The following is a 20,846-nucleotide window of genomic DNA, read 5'->3' as shown; positions in this document are numbered from 1 at the left end:
GTCTTCTGCTACAAGATATATTGTTTTGTCTTATGTTTGTATTTAATTCAGTTAGAGTTGACTTTTGAGTACAGTGTAACAGAACTCTGATTTCAGTCTTTTAAATGTAACTGCCCAGTTATCCCAGCATCACTTATTAAAGAATAATATTTTCTTATTGAATAATTGTCTGCCTTGTCAAGTAAGCCCAATAGGCATGGATTTTTTTTTTTCTTGGTTCTGCTGAATTTTCTCAAGTGGGCCCAGTAACATCTCCATTGTGAGACTTGTTGTTACTGTGTTTGGCATATCAAATATATCATGGGTAGCTTGCCAGGCTTTGCCATGCGGGCGAGATAATCTCGGTAGCTTGCCGGGCTCTCCGAGAGGGGTGGAGGAATCAAACTGGGGTCAGCCAGGTTGGCTGCATGCAAGGCAAATGCCCTACCTCTGTGCTATTGCTCCAGCCTCTACTCAATTAATATACATAAATTAATTTATCATATGCTTTATTGCTATGACTCTATAGTATAATTTACAATAAGGAAGTGTGGTGACTATAATTTAGGTCATCTTACGTGAGTTAATTTACTACAGTTGTGTTTTATGTTGCTAATGAATAGTAGGCCCTAATATAGTTATATGCTAATTAACTTTTCCTTTAAAACACTTGCAATTATGACTCTCAAAATATGGATAACTACAGTTGCAGTTGGTGATGGCACTTTTTTCTTTACTACATTTAGTAATACGAGGATGCAACATACCAACATTGTTCATTAACTGCATTATGCATCTGACCATTTTTTAATTTTTTTTGGGGGGATGCAACCCAAGGTTTTCAGCGTTACTCCTGGGTGTGCACTCAGACATTACTGCTGGCAGGACTAGGGGGACTATATGGGACGCCAAGAACAGAACCAAGATTGGCAACATGCAGGGCAAGCACCCTGCTGGCTGGACTATTGGGTATAACATCAGAACATGTGAATTGAGACAAACTGTAGTATGTCATGCCATAAAGATCCCTGCATGAGTACTGGTGTGATTGACAAAAAAAAGATATGGACAATTGAATCACAGCACATACTTTTAAGAAGGGGGAGTGAACCTGAGAAAGAGAAGGCTCATGGGTTATAACATACATACTGATCACAGACTCTTGGCTGGAGTCTGATCTTGGTGACTTGAATATTAGTTTTGAGTTTCTCAAGAAGGTGTTAGTCTTTAATCCAATGTCTGATTTTGCTGCTGTTATTCATTTGCGGTGGAGTGTGGAGGAGGGGGACTGTTTTGGTTTCTTGGATAACACCCAGATATACTCAGGGGTTACTCCTCGTCCAGGTTCAGCACTCAGGAGTTACTCCTGATGGTGCTTAAGGAATGCCGAGGATTTAACCCAGGTTCGCCACATGCAAGGCAAACACCCTACCAGCTATACTATCACTCTGGCCCCAGCTGCTATTAGTCTTTAAGTTTTGGCCATACTCAACGGTGTCAGGACGTATTCATGAACTCTGTGCTCAGGGATTATTCCTGATGCATTAAGAGACTATATGAGTTGTCAGGTAACCAACCAAGGTCTGTTATAATAAAGATTAGTGCCTTAATACCTGCACTATTTCTCTGAAACCCTGCAGTTTTAGTTTGGTTATCTCAATTATCTATTTTTATTTTTTAAAAACAGATCAATAGTAATATATCATATGAAGTTTTCAGCTTTATTTTCAGGGGAAAATATAATACCAGGCAGTGTTTATGGAGAATTGGGAGGGAGAACATTTGGCAATGCTCAGCCTACCTAAATGCGTAGTTCAAGATTGGGGTCTAAGAATGTGCAGCTGCTCAGTACTCCTATGACCTTTCCTGAGGGGTCTGCGGTGGGGGACTGTGGGAGGGCTCCTGGGCTATATCTGTAAATGCTTGAGCATCCACCTGATGCTGGAGATTAGGAGTGAACTAGGGTTTCATGTCACAATTACCACTGAACTATATCTACAACTGTATATCATTGCATTTCTGATGGGACAAATATAAACTAATTAAACTCTGCACTTTGGAAACAAAGCAGCACCAATTGTCCATTTAAAAATATAATGTGTTTATTTATCAATATGCTTCTGTTTTCATGAGCCCTTATTGTTGGGTAACATTGCTTTGTCCTTCAAGAAGCTTAGGTTTTATCTGGTTACACCCATTCATCTGGTTACACCCATCACGGTGCTCCTGAAGCACTTCCACTTCCATTGTGTTTATCTGTAAGCAGTCTTCCCTATGCTCTCCTTCCCACCCAGTTAATCAGCTTTCCCCTTAATCAGACTTTGTTAATTTGTAAGATCAGTTTCCCAGAAATCTATGATTTTATATGTATGAGTGAAATATTGCCTTTCTCCTCTCCTTATGCCTTATGAACAATTTACTTTAAGGTAATATCCTTTTTGTATCGATACAGGAAGACCGTTAACATTACGCTTTGTAACTTAGGATTTGATTGGCCTTGAATATTATTCACTCCCGGGCATCTTTCTCGACTTAAGCCTCAGTTGCCCTTAGTTCCTAACACCCCAAAAGCAGGGTCCCGACGAGGGACTGAATGGACCCAGGGCAAGCAGTGAGCTACCCTGGCAGCGAAATGGGCCAGGCCAAAGTGCCACAATTCTTAACTATAAGTTAAGAGTTTGATCATAGACAAATGCTGTCATGATCCAAGGTAACGACAAGACTAGGATCCTGCTAGGGGTGGGAAAGACTATCTGGCCTGAGCACCGTAGTCTTGAGATCGAGATGGCCCTAGGAGAGCAATTCTATAAGTTTAAGATATTTCTTACTGTATCCATACAAAATGATTTATATAATATTTTATATGCTTGTCGGACAAGGAGAGGAGAGGCACGCCCATGGAATTCTGCTCTAGGGTGGGTCCTCCTGCTAAGGAAGGATCTGTCCTAGGAGCGGTCTTCCCTGAGGCTAAGATTTCTAACCCTGTTGATCTCCACCCCTATTGATTGTAACCACACCTATGTAATTGTCTTCCCCAATTGCTCTTGGAGGGAGATATAGGAGAGAGTAGATGGGGCAAAGAGGGGAGAGATAGAGAGACAGAGGAGAAGAGGAAAGAATCAGAATAAACTACGACTAATACCAACCAGCCTGGCCCTCGTTCCTTCCTCCGCCTGACCATCGCCATCGACCTCTCCGGGGTGGTAGAAGGGTGAGACTACCGAACGCGGGTGGCGGGAGAGATAGAGCCGCCGCCCTGTGGGTGCCGCGCCCCCAATTTGTGTGAGATTACACACCTTATAAATTTTCTCTTTTGAGCACTATTATTAGAGAATAAAATGATATCATCGCTGGAGCACTACACTGCACTGTTCTCCCATTGTTCATCAATTTCCTCCAGCTGGCGCCAGTAACATCTCACAACAAATTGTGAGACTTGTTGTTACTGTTTTTGGCATATCGAATACATCACAGGTAGCTTGCCAGGCTTTTCCATGTGGGTGAGATACTTTCAGTAGCTTGCCAGGCTCTCCGAGAGGGGCGGAGAAATCGATCCCGGGTCAGCTGCGTACAAGGCAAACACCATACCTCCTCCCAAAGAGGAATCGAAAGAGCTATGCTTGGAGCATCGCGCTTCACTCAAATGAGAGAAAGAATCTGGAGTTTTGACCTCCTTCAACGGCCAAGAATCAGGGATGCATGGCTTTCCTATACACAAACAGTGAGAGAGAAGAAAGCAACATGAAAAAAACAATCCCGTTCACAATTGTGCCCCAGAAAATCAAGTACCTAGGAATCAGCTTAAGTAAGGAAGTAAAGGACCTGTACAAAGAAAACTACAAAACGCTACTTCAGGAAATAAAAGAGGACATGAGGAAATGGAAAGATATCCCCTGCTCATGGGTCGGGAGACTTAACATTGTCAAAATATCAATACTACCAAAAGCATTGTATAAACTCAATGCAATCACTATAAGGATACCCATGACATTCTTCAAAGAAATGGAGCAAACACTCCTGAAATTTATATGGAACAATAAGCCCCCACGAATAGCTAAAGCAATTCTTGGGCAAAAGAAAATGGGAGGAATCAACCTCCCGAACTTCAAACTGTACTACAAAGCAGTAATAATTAAAACAGCATGGTACTGGAACAAAGGCAGAACTGCAGACCAATGGAACAGGGTTGAATACACCGACATCTCCCCTCAATCATATGCTCATCTAATCTTTGATAAAGGTGCAAGTAATGTGAAGTGGAGTAAGGAAAGCCTCTTTAATAAATTGTGTTGGCATCACTGGACGGCTACATGCAAAAAAATAGGCTCAGAACTCTGCCTAACACCATGTACAAAAGTAAGATTAAAATGGATTAAAGACCTCAACATCAGACCAGAAACCATAAGGTACATTGAAGATAAGGTTGGCAAAACCCTCCATGACATTGAAGCTAATGGTATCTTCAAAGATGCCACGCCACTGGCCGAGCAAGTGAAAACAGAGATAGATAAATGGGACTATCTTAAACTAAGAAGCTTCTGCACCTCCAAAGAAACAGTGACCAAAATACAAAGACAGTCTACAGAATGGGAAAGGATATTCACCGAATACACATCTGACAAGGGGTTGATATCCAGGATATACAAAATACTGGTTAAACTCCACAAGAAGAAAACATTCAACCCCATCCAAAAATGGGGCAATGAAATGAACAGAAACTTTCTCAAAGAAGAAATGCGAATGGCAAAAAAGCACATGAGAAAATGCTCTACATCATTAATCATCAGGGAGATGCAGATCAAAACCACAATGAGATACCATCTCACACCTCAGAGACTGGCCTACATTCAAAAGAACAAAAGCAACCGATGCTGGCGTGGATGTGGCGAGAAAGGGACACTCCTTCACTGTTGGTGGGAATGTCCACCGGTTCAGCCCTTCTGGAAAACAGTATGGACGATTCTCAAAAAATTAGAAATTGAGCTCCCATTTGAACCAGCAATACCACTCCTGGGAATATATCCCAGAGAGGCAAAAATGTATAGTCGAAGTGACATCTGCACTTGTTTGTTCATTGCAGCACTCTTTACAATAGCCAGAAACTGGAAGAAACCTGAATGCCCAAGAACAGATGACTGGTTAAAGAAACTTTGGTACATCTACACAATGGAGTACTATGTAGCTCTTAGAAAAGATGAAGTCATGAAATTTACATACAAGTGGTACAATATGGAAAGTATCATGCTAAGCGAAATGAGTCAGAAAGAGAGGGATAGACATAGAAAGATTGCATTCATCTGGGGGATATAAAGTAACAAAGTATGAGATTAATACCCAAGAATAGCTGAGATCAGCACCAGGAGGATTACTCCATAACTTAGAGGCCAGCCGGATATCCTAGAGGAAAGGGCAGTTCAGATAGAGAAGGGGGCACCAAATAAAGGATGTTTGGAGGATTCTCCCAGGAGGGGAGATGCATGTCGAAAGTAGACTATGGACTGAACATGTTTGCCACTCAATGCCTCTTTTGCAGACCACAACACCCAAAAGGAGAGAGAACACAGGGGATTGCCCTGCCACAGAGACAGGGGGGATGGGGGGATGGGGGTGGGAGGGATATTATCCATGGTGGTGGAAAATGGGCACTGGTGGAGGGATGGGTATCTGATCATTGTATAATTGAAACCAAAGCACAAAAAATTGTAAATCTACAACTGTAAAAAAAAATAAAATAAAATAAAGGAAAAAAAAAAAGGAATCAGGGACGCTGTCTCGTTTGCCAAGACATCAAAAATCAGATGGGCTGGACATGTAATGTGATTTGGAGATGACCGCTGGACTAGAGCCATTACCGACTGGATTCCATGGGACGTCAAAAGATCTCGTGGTTGACCACCTATGAGATGATCAGAATTCTTTGTCAAGACCTTGAACGATTGGTTTGAGACTCTTCATGCTCCGAGATGGAGCAGACGCCATTGGTTTACACTAGCATGTGACAGGAATGAATGGAGATGTTATTGGTGCCTGCTCGAGCAAACTGATGAATAACGGGATGTCAAGTGATCAAGTGAACCTTTAGCACTTCATACTGTTATAAATGGTAAATTTTACATTCAAAATGCTAGACAAAGCTATTATTTTACCCATCAACTTTTATTCTTATTTTTTTTTTAAAACTCTATTGTGTTGCTGGAGCCACCAGTATAAGATGGAATGGGAGTAATGGAATTTGCAATAGCATGTTCCTTGCCTTGTAGGCTACATTGGAAAAATTAATTAATTCTTATTGATTAATTATTGACAATCTACCGAGACTATCTTACCCACCCAGCAAAGCCTGGAAATCTACCCGTAATGTATTCAATATGCCAAACACAGTAACAAGAATTCTCACCATGTTACTGGGCCTGCTCAAGCAAATTGATGAACAATGGGAGGATAGGGACAGTGACATAGACAGTGATCTTAAAGTATTACATTATCTGTATAATTTCTAGTGTTTTTTTTTATCAAGTTCCACCCTTTCCAAAACTTGATGAGGTATTTTTATGTAAAAATATTAAATCTATCTTTATCTATAAAGAAGTTTTTCTTTTGCAGAAAGATAATATGGTAAAGCATACTTATTAGGGTTTCTTTCGGGAGTAGCACAATTGAGTTAACATTACAGGACTGAATATGCTGGGTGTTGTGCTGGGTGTGGTTACTCCCAATGGAGCTCAGGGATCGTGTAGTTATAGGGATCAAATCTGGGCCTCTTGTAAGCAAAGGATTTACTTAGCATGTTGAGTCTTTCTCCAGTTCCAATATTTGTCTTTCTCCTTCTTTATTTCACTTAATATTACCTTCCTAGCTCCATATGTGTTATAGTGAATTGTTTCTTGTTTTTGTGACAGAGTAATATTCTATTGAATACATATGCCATGTTTTCTTTATCTATTTGTCTTTTGGTAGACGCTTGAGTTGCTTTTCTCTCCCATTCTCTCTCTCTCTCTATATATGTATATGTACATAATTCGCAAATATATATCTTTCAAATTAGTGTTTGTATTCCTTGCATAGAAATCTAGGAATAGAATTGCTGGATGATATCTTGGTCAGAGAGTACCATGGGTAAGAAAATTGCCTTGTTCGTGACTGGCCTAGGTTATAATCCTACATCCCAGATGGTCTCCCTATTTCACAAGGAGTGATGGCTGAGTACAAAGCCAAAAATGAACCGGAGCACCAGCAGTGTGGCTCAAAAATAAGAAACATATATAAGGGCTGAGGATGGCTGTGTATAATCAGGAATTACAGAGGCCACCCCAGCAGTGCTAACAGTGGGAAATTCAGTGGGACTAGGGTATCATGTGGTTCAGAGAAAAGAAATAAAGTTGAAAGCATCAAAGGCATGCACTTTAATGGCTGTGCTGTTTCTCTGGTCACTGCATTGTCATTTATTAATTTTCATTTCTCTACTCATAAGTGGTAATGAACCTTTTATTTTAATGTGTCTGTTGGCCCACTGTCTTCTTTGATGAAGTGTCTATTTAGCTCTTTCCATTTTTGATAGGGTTGTTAAGATTCTCATATTTTATGAGTTATTTATAAATCTTGGATATTATGTCTTTGTCAGATATATGTTATGCAAATATTTTTCCACATCAAGTTTAATGTGTTTGAACTGGAGAGATAGTACACAGGTTGAGGTGTCCACGGGAATCCACAAGAACACAGAGACCTGAGCAGCTTTCAGAAAGGCAAATAAAAGGAGACCCAACAGAAGACCCCCAGATGAATGTGTATCTTCATTTTCATCAATTTTTGACTCGGTTTGGTTCTTTTCCTTTGCATTGTGGAGATGCACAAAGTAAGAAAAGACATAAAACCAACTCAGAAGGCCTGACAGAGGACAAAATCCTGGCATCTACCAAAACACACAACAGAATTCACACAAAGCATAGACAATTTGGGATTGGATCATTTACTCTCTTTTCAGAACTTGCTGTTTCTCTCTAATTCACTGAATTTCAGATTCAATGATACTCTTCTAAGTAGTTTATCTCTCCTCTCCTATTTCCTAAAATGTGTCTACTCCCTTGATTCTACAACCTTGAAATCCTGATCTTTGTCACTTTACATTTTCACTCTTTTCAATTCAGTTCAAAGTGACCAAATAGGAACCATAGCAGGAAAAGTGCTTGCCTTGCATTCAAACAAACTAGATTAGATCTCCAAGCCCTCATCTGGATTCCTAAACCTCAAGAGGAGTAATTGAACCTGAGCACAGAGCCAGGAATAAGCCGTAAGCACCTTTAGGTATGTCTGCTCCCTCATCTCAATCCCACCTCCAAATTATGTCCTAACCCAACCCCCCTAAAAAAAACAAAAAAAAAAGAAAAGAAAAAAATAATTCAGTTAAAATAGCACTGTAGCACTGTCCTTCCGTTGTTCATTGATTGGCTTGAGCGGTCACCAGTAACATCTCACAATAAATTGGTAGACTTGTTTTTACTGTTTTTGGCATATCGAATACATCACAGGGAGGCTCTGCCATGCAGACGAGATACTCTCGGTAGCTTTCTGGGCTCTCCGAGAGGGGTGGAGGAATTGAACTAGGGTTCTGCCATGTCAGCCGCGTTCAAGGAAAATGCCTTACCCACTGTGCTATCGCTCCAGCCCTTAAGTTAAAATATCCAAGATATAATTTGTTAGATTCAGATAATCTGATTCTAAAATGATTTTCTCTAGAGTAGTCTATGTGTATTTACTAGCATGGAAATGTTTGCTTTCAGATATGATATAGATTTCTGAATGTTATCAGTTTAGAAAGAAGGTTGACTCATGTGAGCACAAGCATGTAACCTTTTCTCAGAATAAAATAGTGAAGGGTAATCATGACAAACGAATATTAATCCCATGTGAAAAAACTGAAAGTATATCTAGTCATTCTTAAGACATTTTAAACTGAAGTCACTGATTAATTCTCAAACTGCTTTTTCATTATCAATCCAAACTTCTAGCACATGTTTGGGTATGCAGAAACACACACACACACACACACACACACACACACACACACACACACACACTGTCCAAACCTCCTCCACCCTCTCAAAACAATGGTGTTGAAGTAGGTGGTTTAAATCTCAGGACATTTGCATTGTCAAATTCAACTGGTAATTATGTCTGCATTTCTTTTTCAGAATGTGTTTGTTATCACTTTCTACTTCTTCCCCAATGAATTTATTAGAATTAATCATGAAACAAACTCCAAATTGTTTACCTTCCTTCTAGATAACCTACCTTGTATTCATTTATTAGTCAAATGTTCTGGGTTCCTACCACAAATTTTATATTTTACATTTTATTTTAATTTATATTTTATTTTATTTTATATGACATTATTTAATAGATATATTTCATGTGGTCCTTAATATTATTTTATAGATATATTTCTTATGGCCCTTGACATTATTCATCTCAGCTCATATTTACAGTCCGTTATTGAATACTTCTCTCTAACCACATACTATAGACTATGTATTACTCTATGTAATGTCTATTGAATGACTATTGTACTTTCCAATATTGGCATGGACATGTGACAATCACAAGGCAAGAGTCATAAGCAGGGTATAAAAATTACATTCAAATGAAAGTCTATAGTCGCACCTCATTTTATGTGATTACCTTTTTTGTTGATATGAAAAAAGAATTGGTCACTGTTCCTTTTGTTCTCTAGAATTCTCATCATAAATGATGTGGAGTGATGGAGAAGGTGATATAAGAAAAAAATAGTTGGTATTTGAAAAGGAACATGATGGAAATCTTGGTGAGAAAACTAGGATCCTGGGAATTTTGGTTCCAAGAACTTTCTGGAACACAGATCATGTGGAAGAAAGACAATGCAGGAGAATGGCCAGGACTCATATGGGTTTTGTCAAATTCATAGCATCAACCTTCAAATTTACCATTTCAAAATAAAAGGCCCAGCATTTATTTTGTAATTTATAAAGTTTTGATAAAGCAGGAATGCCAATCATTGATTTCATCCCAAGAAGGAAATCGGTAGTAATAAAAACAAAAGATAAATAAAAGTAACAAAAGTAAAAATAAAGGCTCTCACACAGCCCAGAACTAAATCTTAGGGGCTAATTTTATTTTTTATCATGATATATTTTCTAACTCATTTATTTTCTATCATGAGAAACCTTCTCTAATGTGGTCTGTATCTTTGAGTTTGTCTATGTATTTATATATTTATGTGTCAATTATTTTGTTATCATTTATCTATGTAGATATCTAGAATCTATCTACCTATCTAAAAATGTCTCTTAACACTTTAGCATTCTTTGATACTATCATTATGTACTAAGTACTCATATTTTAATTATTTTTTTCCTGCCGTACCAGAGGTGGTATTTCACAAGTTATTGTGATATTTTTAATATTGCTATACTTTGTATAACACTTCTAAACATTACCTAAATAGCGAGACGTCTAGATTTATATCCTTTCTAATACATAATTAACACCTGTGGATCAAAATTACAAACCCGTTTCTTGATGAATGCAGTAAAGTGAAGAGAGATGGTAATAAAAGATAAATCTGGATTCTGAAATTAAGATACCATACTATATTTAGCATATTCAAATTTATCTTTAGGAAATGAAATGTGCAAATGACAAAAAATGGTATTTTGGACTTGAAATTTATTACAAAAAATAGATAACAAACCTGGATATATCTCCGGTGAGATATATCCAGCAAACACCCTCTGGTGGTCAAGGCTAATTCTGGCTCCGCACTCAGGGTTCACTTATAGTCAGCTCAGAAAACCAAATGCCAGAGAAGGAACCCAGTTCAGACATGTGCAATGCAAACATCCAACCCATTGTTCTATTGTTCTAACCCTAATATTACAATAAAATACAAAATATACTTTATGGTGCTGTTTTCTATTCCTATCTCTCTTTATATCAGTTTACCTGATATGATCATAGAATTATTAGTAATGAGCATGTGAAAAATCCTCAGTAGCAGTTACTTCCATTTTATCATTACCATTATGTATAGTATAGTGCTTTTCATACCATACATTTGTTCTGAAGAAATATTTAAAATGGATTAAAAAAATCATTCTTTAGAGAACATAATTTAAACTCTTTTCTGGAATATTAAGAGTAAGAGCACCTTTAATGATTTCAAGTTATTATATATATATATATATATATATATATATACACATTGGTTTAAAATTTGGGATACGATGATTCCTTAAAACCAGCAACAAAATTTATTTCAAGTGCGATATAAAAATACGAGATAACTCAATTAAGACTCATAATCAGATAGAAAAATAACCAAAATTAATACAAAATGTTAAGTTTTTGAGTCATTGCGTTTCGGTAGAAATTTTTTTAGTGCCACCACAACATCTTTATTTCTCAGACAATAGATCAAGGGATTAAACATGGGTATGATAATGGTATATATAAGAGAAAATATCTTTTCTAACTCCTTGGTTGGTCTGGATATTGGTTTTAAGTATACAATGATACCTGACCCAAAGAATAAAATCACAACCGTGAGGTGAGAAGAGCAAGTGGAGAAGGCCTTGGCTCGCCCAGTAGCTGATGGCAATTTCAGGATAGTGGAGATAATATTCACATATGAGCCCAGGATGAATAAAAAGGGAATGGTGACGACAAGAAGAGCAATTACATAAATCAGCATCTGAGTCATAAATATGTCCCCGCAAACTCGCTGAATTACTGGCGGTATGTCACAAAAGAAATGATTCAGCTGGTTTGAGCCACAGAAGGACAGAGAGAACACGTGATAGGTGAACCCAGCATGTACTGGAATGGAACTGACCCAACAGACAGTTGCCAATTGAAGGCACAGTTTATTGTTCATGATGAGATGGTAGAGCAATGGGTTGCAAATGGCCACATACCTGTCATAAGCCATCACGGTGAGAATAAAGCACTCAGTAGCTCCAAAGATCAGAAAGAAATACATTTGAACAGCACAGGCCGCAAAGGAAATGCTTTTGGTTTGTCTATGAAGATCTGCTAATAATCTGGGGGCAGTTACTGATACATAACACATTTCCAAAAAAGAAAAATTGCTGAGGAAAAAATACATGGGAGACTGGAGGGAAGCATCAACCTTGGTTATTATAATAATGAGACTGTTTCCCATCAAAATTGTGGTGTACATAATCAAAATCACCCCAAAAAGAAATCCTTGAAGTCTAGGATCATCTGAAAAACCAAGAAGAATGAAATCCACCACTGTTGAAATGTTTTCCCAGGCTGGGGATTGTCCTGTGGATTCCATCTAGACAAAAATATTTGGATGTTTTGCAGTACTATTAATCCTCTGTGCCAGGATGAAGAATGTGACACACTGAACATATGATTTTTAATGTGCTGGCAATGGACATTGATCCAGGTTTGTTATCTATTCTTTGTAATAAATTTCAAGTTCAATATTCTATAAAACAAAAAAACAATATTGAAATGTAACAAAGGCCTTTTATGACATTTTCCTAATTCCAGTAAAGGTTTCTGGAAGAAAAAAAACACAACATAGTTTTAAAGTAAAGTACATTTTTAATGCGCAGTAAATGGAAAATTTTGTGAATAATATTCATGATCCTCTTTTTGTGGTTTGTATTCGGCCTTTCTTGCCTCTCTTCCGAATTAAATGTGGTTTTTCCATGAGATTTCTTAGTGTCATGATTCTAGAAACTTCACCTCCTTTTCAGAGTTCATATCCATCTTGGCTTCCTGCCAAATTAAAGCTCTTTCTAATTTTGAAACAGTAAATTCTTATTTAGTCTCACAAATGCCAAATAAGTGAAACCATTTATAAAATAATTCCTCTTTCATCTGTCTTATTTAAGAAAATTATCTGTTCTAATTTTAGTATAAAATCAGATCTACTACAAAATATAAAACTATGAGCTGCCCTTTGCTATGACTCTACCATTGACTCAAAAATGATAACCATTAATACCAACCTGGTCTATGATCAATTTGATCATGGGATGCATACAAAGGAACTGGCTTCTTCACCCTCTCTTCTCTTGCCAGCTCCTAATTTTTTTTCTCTGTAGTCCTTTTCTTTCCCCTCTTTTCGCATTTTAATAGGTGTTAGTCATTTTATGTCTTCTAAATATTTTTATATTTTTATCTCACCCTTTTCATAAATACATGTGTCCTTCTGAAATGATATCATATAGAAAAACAAATACAGCAGATGAGAACTGAGTTTTCAGGGAGCTGGCTACGTTTAATAAAATATCAGGCAGTGAATCCACATGGAATTTGTACTACACATAATAGTTTATGGTAGAATAATACTAAGTACATGATAAAGTCAAAGTGTGTTAAAAAACAAGGGGGCTGATGGTAAATGCTGTAAGCTCATTTGGGGTCATCTTAGTGATTACAGACTGATGGTGAAGTCAGTTAAACCAAGTATCACACTCAAGATCTATGTCAAAGAAATTTCAAGGTATTGTGGGATTTCCATAACATTTATTAGTGAATTTCTATATATTCTCACACTTTGTCAGCTATAATAGAAAATAGACTCATTAGATTACATTTACTTTTGGGGGAGAGTGTTCTAAAGCAGTGCTTAGGGGTTTAGAGGTCCCTTAGGCAAGTCTCACGAACCACGCTCTTGGTTAAATATTAGGGTTATAAAATATAATTTTTCTGTGGGCCATGTGGTATGAGAGATCCCTGAGGTATCCTAGATTAATTTTCACTTTTAAGAAAAGATAATTAAAATGGGGGGATGGGGGTGGGAGGGATACTGGGATCCGTGGTGGTGGGAAATGGGCACTGGCGGAGGGATGGGTATTTGATCATTGTATAATTGAAACCCAAGCACAAAAAATTTGTAAGTTTACAACTGTACCTCATATAGTCTCACTAATAAAAAAAATTTTATTCCAGGTGAAAGGGGTCCATATGTACTAGAGTCATGTATTCAAATTGACAGCCCTGTGCTTTTGTGGGTGAGTGGTGTACGTATATTTGACAACGAATATCTGCAAATGATTTCCCATTGAATTTAGAAAACATGTTCTAATTACTAAAGTAATTAGTACTCATGGACAAGATAATATGGCATTACCAGACTTAAAATGGAAATAATATAACATAGTATCTGGAAAAGTTGAATGTTCCTTACTGCAAAAATATGCAGTAAAAATTATTATGTGGCTCAATGAGTTTTGAGAAGTAATTTTCAGATTTCTGTAAACATCTTGGCTTGAAGTCAGCAGTTATAGTTCTATTAAACATGTTATCTAGTAATTATTTCTTATATTTATAATTATTTTAACTTTCAATTTCTATCTTCTATTTTTTTATTTTGTTCATGTTTGATCCAGCCATAAAGAATATTTACCCAAACTAGAAGAAAAGAAAAATCTACCAGTTAAAAATTTGGCAATAATCTCAGATTTATGATTAAAGGTCAATGAATGCAAAAACATGCAGTTCTCAGATTTTAAAAAGACATGGATATTTTAGATACTTATTTGTCTATTTTATTTGATTTGAATTATATTCATACATTTACTAACCAGGCCCGACCCTGCTTAGCTTCCGAGATCAGACGAGATCGGGCGCGTTCAGGGTGGTATATACATTGAGCAAATAAGGGAAGTTAGAATTTCTTTAGAAAATGTAAATAAAAGTGAATGTTGATTTGTAAATTAGAGTATGTTTGATAAATAAAGCATCCTGAAAGATAGCTTTTTTTTCCTACTTTCTTATCTGAACATGAGATACTTTCGATGATAAAAATAAATAGCACATTAGAAATTCTGCCATGGGTAGCTGAATTTCTGTTTCACTAAACATTCTCCTATTAGCAGAAAGCAAAGTCTTTAAGTTTAAACATATTCTGCCCAGCTATGAAGAGAAAAGAGACCTAGTTTTTAGACATTGACAGCTATTATCAATTTTTAAACATTTCCTCTATTATTCATACTGTTAGTAACATCACCTGTGTTTCCTTTTTTGTAAAGTTATGAATCAAGCAGGACTACTGTAATTCAGGTTTTTCATAAAGTTCTAGAAAAATAAAGAGGAATTTTTAAAACCTTGTTCATGATTAAGAAGGTATATGTGTCCCTGAAACGTCAAATTCAATAGTGCATGTTTGAACACACGTTAATAATCAAAAATCAGTGGGTACTGTAATATATTTAATGATTAATGTTATTTTGAGTATTTACAATAATAGAAATGAACCAAGCAACAGAGATTCTTTGCAAAGGCAAGCTAATTTCTGGTTCCTTGTCCATTGTAAACCTCACTTACTATTATAATAAATAAAAAGATAATTTATAGTTATAGTCTGATGATTTCAAATACAGAAGACCTATCTTAAAAATAGATCTTTTAGGAAGAGAGATTCATTATGTTTTCCTTAAATATATATTATAATTAAAACCTACACAAAAAGTGCAGGGGATTAAACTGATCATAGTCTTTCCATGCAGGAGACTTGGCTTTGATCTCTAGCTGCACAGGGTCCCAAAGCATCAGCAGGAGTGCCCTGGAGCACTGAATCAGGAGCAGTGCCTAAGGACACCCAAGTATTATCCAAACACCAAAACAATCACAATAATAATAGCAATAATAAACAACAACACTTGAATATGCAAAAAGGAATTTTAAATTATTAAAATAGTAATTGCTGTAAAATCATAAATAATTACTGTGGATAAAATACTTACAGCTTACCTTTTGATATCATAAAATATCACTTCCTTAATTATGAAGAATACTGCACTATAACAAAATTTATGGTTTAAGTATTAAGAGAAATATTCAGTTGTCATCTTTTTCTAGAACACATGCTTTAGCTATGTGTTGGGGCATTTTCAAGAGAAAACTACAAGTATAGACTCACTGTAAGGGTATCTTCTTAGTTGTGTTTTTAACTATAATGCTCTGTTTATCGAGTGGTAATTAGAAACATAACCAAGACTGTCTGTGGTTGGATCCATGCTGCTATGAAGTGTCTCCCTCTGTGGAATGTGATCTGGGACCTACTAACTTCCTGGCCACTCCTTCGCACCTGCCTCCCCATTCTCTGTCTCTGGAGAATTAAACTCGATCATTGGAAAATTTGTGTAAGATATTCAGTCTTTTGGTTGAATTCTATCTATTCAAGGGCACTAATTTGAAATGATTAAAATGTAACCTATTTTTTTTTCATTTTTGTTTTTGGGTCCACCCAGGAGTGCTCCAGTCTTACTATTGGCTCTGCTCCCATGACTCTTCCTGGTGATGTTCAAGTGTGGCGGCTGGCTTGTGTTATTCCCTCCACAAGATCCCAGGCCAGCTTGTTATCCAGCTCAAGGGGAGATGGCACCAAAGCCTCAGCAGAGGCTTTATAGCTCTCTCTTCAGGTGAAGCTATGACCGAGCTGTCTCCTACAAAGACAGTTCTTGGGATTTGATAGGCAATGGAGGGATCAGAATTCCCCCAAACCTTCTCAGTGGCACTACTGACCCCTAGACACAGGTTTCAGGTTGGACACTCATTCCTTTTACTTCCATTTTTCCCAGAACACAGGCCTGACTCTGTGGTCCCATTGGCTTCCTACCCAGCCACCAGAAGCCCTATTTCAGACTTAGAGAGCTTGGCCAGTGCATTCGTACCAGTTTCCCTGTAGGCATCATTTTCCCCCCATTCATAAAAAGCTATAATAGCAAGCAATGCATCGCAAACTGTCACAGAACTGTGGAGCCATGAAGGATCTGGGCATATAATTTTATTTCAGTTGGGAAAATCAATGAGAGGTAGATGGAGGTTAGTTAACCTGAGCAGAACTAACCACCAACTTGTTCCTGAAGAAAACAAATCAAAGAAAATCCTCATGGTGGTTGCAGAAAACAAACTCAAGAGAGAAAAGTCAAGAGAGAAAGCATAGGAACTAAAGTTACAATGGATTCTAACCAACTAATGTTTTTTATGTTTGGCCTATAAGATTAGTAGGCAAACCACCAGAGGTCATCTGTACTACAACCGTTTTATTAAGCAACTCTTTTTTTGATATCTATGTTTTTTATTTAATTTTAATTTTATAAAGTTGTTCACAATGCTCTATTTCATTCTGTCTTTTTCATCCAACACTAATCCCAACACTATTTACCTTCCCACAACCATTATTTTATATTTTTATGATTCAACATCAAAACCTGACCCAGTAACAGGATCTAAATAATTTATTTTGTATAACTTAGTATGAAAATTCACTAAAAATTATCAAAAAAGATATCTTTAGAAAAAGTCAGTGAAAATTATATATATTTCTCCCTACAGCCATTTAGCCCTTGTATAAGAGATTAGTAATATGTTGTTACAGGTTGAGCCTCAAATGTTAATATTTTCTTAATCATGATTGATTGCCTTCTTCTTTACATCCCCAGCAAATGTGGTGTGCTACTCCTGGTAAATCCAAGGTACAGAGCTGCACCATCTAGGAAGTCTAAAAGTTTGAATGGAGTGATACAGGCTGGAGTTAAATTTTTAACTGGATGGTGACTCTAGGGTCCAGAGGCATCTCTGCAGCTTGTTGATCTTTTTCCAAAAAATTTATGAGTTTCTGGATCACTGTAGCACTGTAGCACTGTCCTCCCGTTGTTCAGTGATTTGCTCAAGTGGACCCAGTAACATCTCCATTGTGAAACTTGTTGTTACTGTGTTTGGCATATCAAATACGTCCCAGGTAGCTTGCCAGGCTCTACCATCTGGGCGAGATACTCTCGGTAGCTTTCCGGGCTCTCCGAGAGGGCCAGAGTAATTGACTACGGCTCTCGGCTGGGCTGGCTGCGCACAAGGCAAATGCCCTACCGCTGTGCTATCTCTCCAGCCATGGTTAGTTAATGAGTTTATACAGTGCCAGAGGCAGTTTCTGGGGTGACTTCCAGGCTCACAGAAGAACAGGGAGATTGAGGGAGATCACACAAACCCAACTCTATGAGAGCGTGGAGATTTTGGCTTTTTGGTGATTTCTCAAAAGTGGCATACCTGAGCTTTTCAACAGATGCATTCCTAGATGAGGCTAATTCCAATCCTATGGAAACCGACTATAAGCATGGTGATGATACGTTATGGAGGTTTTTAGCTACCAGGGCTCTATTTGTGCGGTTGATATGCTCACCTGCACACCTCCACGGTGCCACAGATACGACTTAGTCAGGCATGGATCTGGAGGCATCTTTGCAGTTTTTTGATTCTTCCGAGATTTTTTTATGAGTCTCTGGATCATGACTTGTTAATGAAGTTATATGGCATCAGAGGCAGTTTCTGGTCATGACTTTCAGGTTTTCAGAAGAACAGGAGGATTGGGGGATGTTCCAGACTTCATTAGATATGAGAGATTTTGAATACAGCTTAATCTTAGAACTCAGGTAGGTCTCCGAAGACTGCAGTAACCACAGAAATAGGAAACTCCATGCTCAGGACAGCAGCCTTGAATGTTTTGGGGAAAATCCATCAAGTCACATATAATTTATAAATATCTATAAAGTGATGATATGCATCCTTATTTAAATGATATGTGGAAATATCCAGGAGGATCACATATGCCCCTAATAGAGTTTGTAAGAATGGGCTGGGAGATGGCACAGAGGGCATGTAACTTGCCTATTATATGGCCAACGTGTCTTCAATCCAGGACAATCCATATGGGATCTTATGCCCCACCAGGAGTGATACTTGAGCACGGAGCAGAAGTAAGTCCCGAGAGGAATCAAACCCGGGTAGGCCACATGCCAGACAAATGGCCTACCCGCTGTGTTATCACTCCAGCCCATTATTGAATATACCTCTATAATCTCATACTCTTGCAATGTGTATTACTCTGTGTAATTTCTATTGTGGGCTGGAGTGATAGCACAGTGGTAGGGCATTTGCCTTGCATGTGGCCCGCCCTGCCAACCCAGGTTCAATTCCTCTGCCCCTCTCAGAGAGCCTGGCAAGCTACCGAGAGTATCTTGCCCACACAGCAAAGCCTGGAAATCTCCCCGTGAGGTATTCAATATGCCAAACACAGTAGCAACAAGTATCACAATAGAGACGTTACTGGGCCTGCTTGATCAAATCCATGAATAATGGGAGGAGAATGACAGTGAATTTCTATTGTATGACTATTGTACTTTCCAATATTGACACAGACATGTGAGGATCACAAGTCTAAGAGTCGTAAGCAAAGTATAAAAGTTGCACTCAAAGAAAAGCAAATAGTTACAAATCATTTTCTGTGATTTTTTTTGTTTATGACAATATAGTTAGAAGTTGTAATCACCTGTTTCTTTCTCTCTAGAACTTTCTCTCTCATAAATGAGTGATAAAGAAGATGATAAAAGAAAAAGAATATTTGGTATTTGAAAAGAAACATGATGGAAATACTGGTGAGAAAACTAGGATCCTGAGAAGGTTGGTGCCAAGAACTTTCTAGAAAACAGATCATGTGGAAGAAAGACAATGTAAAAAGGATGGTCGGAACTCAAATGGGTTTTATCAAATTTGTAGCATTAACCTTCAAATTTACCATTTCAAAATAAAATGCCCAGATATTATTTTGTAATTAAAACTCTATAAAATTCTGATAAGGAAGGAATGTCAATCATTGATTTCACTCCAAGAAGGGAATCGACAGTAATAAAAACAAAAGAAAAATAAAATTAAAAAAAGGAATTTCCATGCCCTTATAGGAACTGGATATTGGTTTTAAGTATACAATCATTCCTGATCAGAAGAATAATCTTCACTGGTGGTTCTTTCAACTTTATAAGCACTTATATAATAGTGTTTTCATATAATCACATATATATTCATGCATCAATCCTTCTGTCAATAATTTATCTATGTATATCTCTAGAATCTATTTACCTATCTGTATAGTGTCTCTCAACTCTTTAGCATTCTTTGATACTATCATTATGTACTCAGCACTCCTGTTTTTATTGATTTTTTTCTGCCCTATCAGAAGCCAGTATATCACAAATTGTTTTGGTATTTTTTATATTATTGTACTTTGTATAACATTTTGAAGCATTACTTAAATAGTGTTACTTAAAAGCTCAGGATTTTTGTCATTTCTAATGCATAATTAACACCTCTAGATCCAAATTATGAACTGTTTCTTATTGAATACAGTAAAAGTGAAGAGAAATAGTCATAAAAGTTAACCCTGAATTCTGTAACTAAGATCGCATATTAACCTTCACATATGTCAAGTTTGCTCTAGCAAACACTGACAGGTGTTCAGGGCTAATTTCTGGCTCTGCACCCAGGACTTACTCATGTTTGGCTCAGGGTACCAAATTTCAGAGTTGGAGCCCGGATCAGTCATGTGCAAGGCAAGCACCTGACCCATTGTACTATTGCTCTAGCCCAACATTTCTATAAATTTACATATTATACTTCATTTGTTGTTGTCTAATCCTATCTCCTTTGATATATTTACTTGATACAATAATAAAATTCTTAGTAATGAGTAGTTGAAGCATCTTTATTGGTAGTTCCTTAAATTTTATAATAACGTATGCATAGTGTTTTCCATATGATACTTTTGTTTTGAAGAAATATTTAAGATGGATTAAAATAATTTTTGGAGAAGATATTACTGTGTTCTGGAATCATAAAATTAACAGCACTTTCAATGACTCCAAGTTGTTCTAGATATATCCATACATAGGTTTAAAATTTGGGATAAAATGTTTTTTTAAAACCAACAACATAATTTGTTACATGTGATATAAAATATATGAGATAACCCATTTAAGACTCATAAACAAATAGAAAAGTAACCAAAATTAATGCAAGCA

At 37.1% G+C, this 20,846-nt stretch overlaps 1 protein-coding gene across 1 annotated transcript; it reads right to left on the bottom strand.

Annotated features, from left to right (window-relative positions):
• Positions 1–11,350: 11,350 nt before the first annotated feature.
• LOC130042323 (olfactory receptor 10AG1-like) lies at positions 11,351–12,313 on the bottom strand. The gene has a single exon (XM_056134489.1). The coding sequence runs from the start codon at positions 12,311–12,313 to the stop codon at positions 11,351–11,353; it is 963 nt and encodes a 320-aa protein (XP_055990464.1).
• Between the last annotated feature and the right edge of the window lie 8,533 nt (positions 12,314–20,846).

Source organism: Sorex fumeus, unplaced genomic scaffold, assembly GCF_029834395.1.
Source record: "Sorex fumeus unplaced genomic scaffold, SorFum_2.1 ptg000007l, whole genome shotgun sequence".
Lineage (NCBI taxonomy): Eukaryota > Metazoa > Chordata > Mammalia > Eulipotyphla > Soricidae > Sorex > Sorex fumeus.
This window is presented reverse-complemented; position numbering and strand designations above follow the sequence as displayed.

Coding starts and splice junctions, on each gene's coding strand:
- LOC130042323 (XM_056134489.1), bottom strand. CDS start 12,313: ATGGAATCCACAGGACAATCCCCAGCCTGGGAAAACATTTCAACAGTG.